The sequence below is a fragment of the Montipora foliosa genome, chromosome 12, assembly GCF_036669935.1.
Source record: "Montipora foliosa isolate CH-2021 chromosome 12, ASM3666993v2, whole genome shotgun sequence".
Lineage (NCBI taxonomy): Eukaryota > Metazoa > Cnidaria > Anthozoa > Scleractinia > Acroporidae > Montipora > Montipora foliosa.
Window position 1 is genome coordinate 28,807,749 of NC_090880.1, and position 5,000 is coordinate 28,812,748.

The window sequence follows — 5,000 nt, forward strand, 5'->3', positions numbered from 1 at the left end:
TCAACTTTCTTAATTCTTTCTCTCTTACAAGTGAACAGATACAATGCAAGTACATGTAACAGACCCTTCTCCAAATTGGTGCCAACATAGTTGAATGAGTTAAAATTGAACTGAATGAAAAACTGATACCAAGAAATAGAAAGAGCACTTTTACTTTAGTAACCCTGCAAAGTTTCAGCATATTAGGTGTTATATCAGCTGAGGAAATGTACGATTGAAATTTGACAAATTTACAGACATTTCTCTGACTGGAGGAATATGCCATACCCCCAATAATACAAAATGTCTGTAAATTTTTCATATTTCAACTTACAGTTTCTCAGCAAATATAACACCTAATACACTGAAGCTTTGTAGCGTTACTGAAGTAAAGGTGTTCTTTCTACTGCTGGTATACGTTTTTAATTTTAACTTATTTGGATTTTTGGCCGCCATGTTGGAGAAGAGTCTATTAGATGCATGCAGATTTCAATAAGCATCACGAAGTGCCCCCTTGAGCTTTTCCCCAAATTCAACATCACTCGTGTTTTGGAAAACAGACAATCGAGTGTCCTCAAATGCAGTTCCTCAAGTAAGGATAAACTGTTGCATTTACCCTGACTTAAAGATAATGCTAATTAAAGATATTTTTGCCCTGGTGTGTGATTATGCAGGAAATACATGTAGATCTTAACAAGTGTTATTGAAATCCAAAAAGAAAATTGGGGGTAACCACACATTTTTCAAAGACAATTCATGAATAATATTTGTAAAAAGCTTTAAAATACAAAGCAACGTATGGCGTTCTTTCTCAAATTGAAGCTCAAATATCTCTCAAAAATGCATGGTTACCCCCAATTTTCTTTTTGGATACCAAGAGTACTTACTAAGATCAACTTTCTCCGGATAGTTTTAAACCGTGCAAAAATATCCCTGTATTAGTAAGCATCGGCGATAGGAAATCAGAGTATCTGGAGATGCGCAGAACATATGCACAGTAACAATAGTAGGCACCGTCCTTAAGTTAGGTTACAAAGAGGTTTTCTCCGGGTACTCCAATTTCCCCTCTGCTCAAAAACCAACATTTGACTTAATTTGCGTTCTTTGTTAATTTCAGTTTAGAATGTCCCCAATTAGTGCTCCAGCGCTAAAACAACTAGACACTTAAATAAAGTTCCTTGCCTTACCCTAAACTTGTTGTTAGAAATAGGTAGGAAATGCTTTGACTATAAAGGCCCACCTTCAACTGACAGGGCTATTTGACCGTTTGTTTTTGTTATGGAAATTTGCATTGATTATCAAAGCGATCTAATTGGATGAATTTCAGCTTGGGGCAGAAACTTTCCACTTTGGGTAAACTCTTGTTCCAGTTTTCTTTGATGCCAGTAGCTGTACAGGTAACTGTAAAATGGAGCACTTAAATGGCACAGTGGAATGAAGGATCAACTGTTACTCTCCACTTCCAGGGTGACAGGACTACACTGCACCAATATTAAATGAAGGGACTTCACCTTTATCAGCCTTACCTACCTAGAATGCTACTTTCACTTGCTGTTCTTGGAATACCCCCCTGGTTGCTATAGGGTGCAGATGTTGTACTTTGATGAGTACCAGCATGGGTTGATGTTGGTACATCTGCTACAGTAACACCTCTGTTAAGGGTTCCAAAATTCTCATCATTGCCTTGGTCCTTAGTAAGTGCAGATGCAGCAGCAGTGTCAACTTTTTCCAAAAGTGACTCTGCCTTTCCAGCAAGGTCCGTAAACCAAGACATGTTCAGTTACACCTAATACACAATGACAGCATGAATAAATCACAGAGCATCACAAAATTGTACTGAAAATATCAAAGGGAAAACTGCTCTTAGCTAATGTTTATCAACATTAACTTGTGCAGTTTTCCAGATTTAGCTGTGAGGCAGGGTGACTTGAGGTGCCTGAAGATCCAAGTCCTAGCGGTGGATAACACACCATTGGGTCCCCATTCATTGAAGCCCATCCAAATATATAAAAAGTAGATTTTTTATACATTCAAAAGGGTTTTAAAAGAGATAATTATATGGCTTATATGATAATTAGATAATTATTATGGCTAGTGTTTATGGCAGATATAACGTGGGCTGTGATTGGCTAAGAGCAGCTAAGCGCTAGGGCAATATTTAATCCCGTAAATTATGCCCATGGGCCGATTATAGACTATGCAAATTAGTTTTTTCTTCTTTAGAACCGTTCTGTTAGCCTGCGAACGCAGACATATTTCCGGCGGTGGGGAGAGAAACAACCGCCAGAAATACGTCTGCGTTCACAGGCTACCGTTCTGTAAGCCATATCATAAACAACTTAATAACCTTGACCGTTAGGTTGTTCCAGCAAAATCTTAAACCTGCCTCAGTTTGAGATTTTGCTGTAAAGACCTCACTCTCGGTTATTACCGGTAAGTAGTTAGTATTTACATTGCAAAGTCCACTTTACTGCATCTCGAAACTAATCATCCTTCTTGCAGCCCCTCACCATTCACACATGACTGTAACTTTTACTTTGCACATCATTGCAAGAATCCATACACTTAGCATTCATATGTCCATGACCGCCAGTCTTAAAATGTTATCCGATTTCAATGGCGATTAGGTCTGGAAGATGCTGTTCAGCTTTCTTATCGCTTAGTAGAATATGCATGTACATGTAAACAGTTTGAGTGAAAATTATACTGTCCCGATTTGTATGAGTGCTGGTCATGAAGTAATTAAAAATTCTGTCTGGTTGCCAGATATTTAGAAAGGAAAACTGTTACAAAACTTGTGGAGAAGGACTGTTAGTGACATTGACTGACGTTTCTACAACATGAGCGGAAGTTGTTAGCTCAATTGTTCCATCGAAGTGTCAGCATATCCGGCAGCCGGAAAGGATTTTAAAAATACTCCATGATCGGCGGTCTAACAATTTTTCATTTCTAGTGAATATCTAACACGTTAACGTTTTAAATAGTGGATAAGGCTAGGAGATCTAGACGCTGTTTAACTTGTTTATTTGTCATGATCAGTCAATCTTGCATACATGTAAACAGCGTTTTGAGTCTAATGTTGGTGAGATTTGCATGGAGTGCTTGTCATTGAGTTGCTGGAAACTAGACATCATAGACAAAGCCGCAGTCCTTCTAGCTTTGTACGTACAGACCTTCTAAAAAATTGAAGAGCACCTTTTTTGATCCTCTGCAGGCTCTGGAACTAAAGCATCCACATTTCAAGGATTTTCTTCGCGTCCCAAATTCGTTTGTTGTTTTTTTTTTTTTAACCCGACAAATGGACAGTATTCAATTCAAAAATAGTTGATAAGAACTCAACACCAAATGGCCGCCATGTTTATATCGTACGTGTCAGAGCGATTCTACGCAGAGTCAGCGCGCATTTCTTCAGGTGTGAACCGCACGAAGATGCATTGGGGACTCAATATTGAGACAACGTGACAAAGTTCGTGACAACCGAGTGTGGAAGCGTCGAGGAACCGTCAGTATTCCTTTTTATTGTATAAACACCAATGAAATACCAAGTGAGCTTTCGCGCGAAAACATGATATATTCACACGTGAAGATAACATGTTATCTTCACAAGTGAAAAGATCACTGTTGCTATGGTTACGAATCGCACCTTTCCATACCTTTCGTAAAATGATTTAGTACTTCATTGGTGTTTACATAAGAAATAAAATATTACATGCACGCTTGGAGACATGAAATTTCTCTTCTCATATTGAAAAACATTCTAAGAGGAATTTCGTGGCCGTGTAATATCCTCTATATCTCAGTCCAAATTTTGGTTCAATAGAGCTAATTGGCTCACTCAATGATGTACCCAATCAAATCACTTGGGGTTGATTCTTTGTGTATTGTAGCATTCACATTTAAAGGTGGGTACAACATTGAGCTTATTAGTTCATTTGCAATTGGTCTATATCGATATCTCATGACTCATGTTCAATATGCTTCCTTTTGAGAGTCGACATTTCTTCTCTCTTTTTTATGTTAAGGATCATTTTTTAAAACTTTTTTTTTTTCAAGTTTATAGCATCCTTCGTTAGGCTTCCGATGTCGTTCGCATGTGGTGAATCATGTAATAATTAACCTACTACACAAGTAAAGAAATAAAATGTCAAATAAAAGATAAACAAATAGCTTAAAGCATCCTTCGTTAGGCTTCCGATGTCGTTCGCATGTGGTGAATCATGTAATAATTAACCTACTACACAAGTAAAGAAATAAAATGTCAAATAAAAGATAAAGAAATATCTTAATAGCATCCAACCTTTTGTTTTAAGTGTTAAAGTAAAGGGTTTTCTGTGTTACAGCATTGAACGTTCGTGAAATTGAAAAGTAACTCGATTAGGGAAGCCTGGTAGAAGGACGGAAGGAGCTGGATGCTATGTGTGAAAGGTTGCTATCTGCCTTAACGCAGTTTTCATTTTACGAACTTTTATGTTAAAGTGATTCTTCCAGCTGTTAAGTATGGTTTAGTTTTATGTGGTTTGTGTTGTAATTCTGATCTTTTCCGATCTGATCCTTTTAGAGCAGCATGCATAAGCTATAATTTACCAAAGGACATGGTTCTGGAGGATGTGCTCAGATATGTACAGTGCCTCACCTTTTCTATTTGTTATAAGTTAGATGTTCTTAGACTTTTTTTATAGGGCTCATAGCAAATCCTAACCTGATACACTGTACGAGAAAATTAGTCAAAACCGTGTCAATACTTAAAATTCACTCGAGACCAGAACTGTCTCCCTGTAGCAAGGTGCAAGTCAAGATATACGAAAGAGTCTCTCTCATGTCTTTTTAATGTAGATTTCATCATTTGATAAGTTTAGTTCTCATACACACTATCCCACAAGATTTCATAGGTTTAAAAATCATCGTGTTAAAAGATTATGCATTCTATGGGTGCATGATTGTATGAAATGATAAGACTAAGAGAGCATTTAAATGAAAAAACAACAACTTTAAATAAGTCAAATATAACACCCGTCTATAGG

General features: G+C 37.3%; 1 protein-coding gene across 4 annotated transcripts in view; it reads right to left on the reverse strand.

Moving 5' to 3' along the window:
• The window catches only part of LOC137979404 (golgin subfamily A member 5-like), a 20,732-nt gene extending 17,374 nt beyond the window's left edge, over positions 1-3,358 (reverse strand). The window contains exons 1-2 of one of the 4 annotated variants that reach the window (XM_068826657.1): positions 3,175-3,358; positions 1,510-1,765 (exon numbers count right to left, since the gene is read on the reverse strand). In XM_068826657.1, the coding sequence (XP_068682758.1) occupies positions 1,510-1,753 (244 nt within the window). In that variant the 5' untranslated portion in view covers positions 1,754-1,765; positions 3,175-3,358. Of the gene's footprint in view, positions 1-1,509; positions 1,766-3,152 lie in introns of all 4 variants that reach the window. The other 3 variants (XM_068826656.1, XM_068826659.1, XM_068826658.1) reach the window with 3 other exon arrangements.
• Between the last annotated feature and the right edge of the window lie 1,642 nt (positions 3,359-5,000).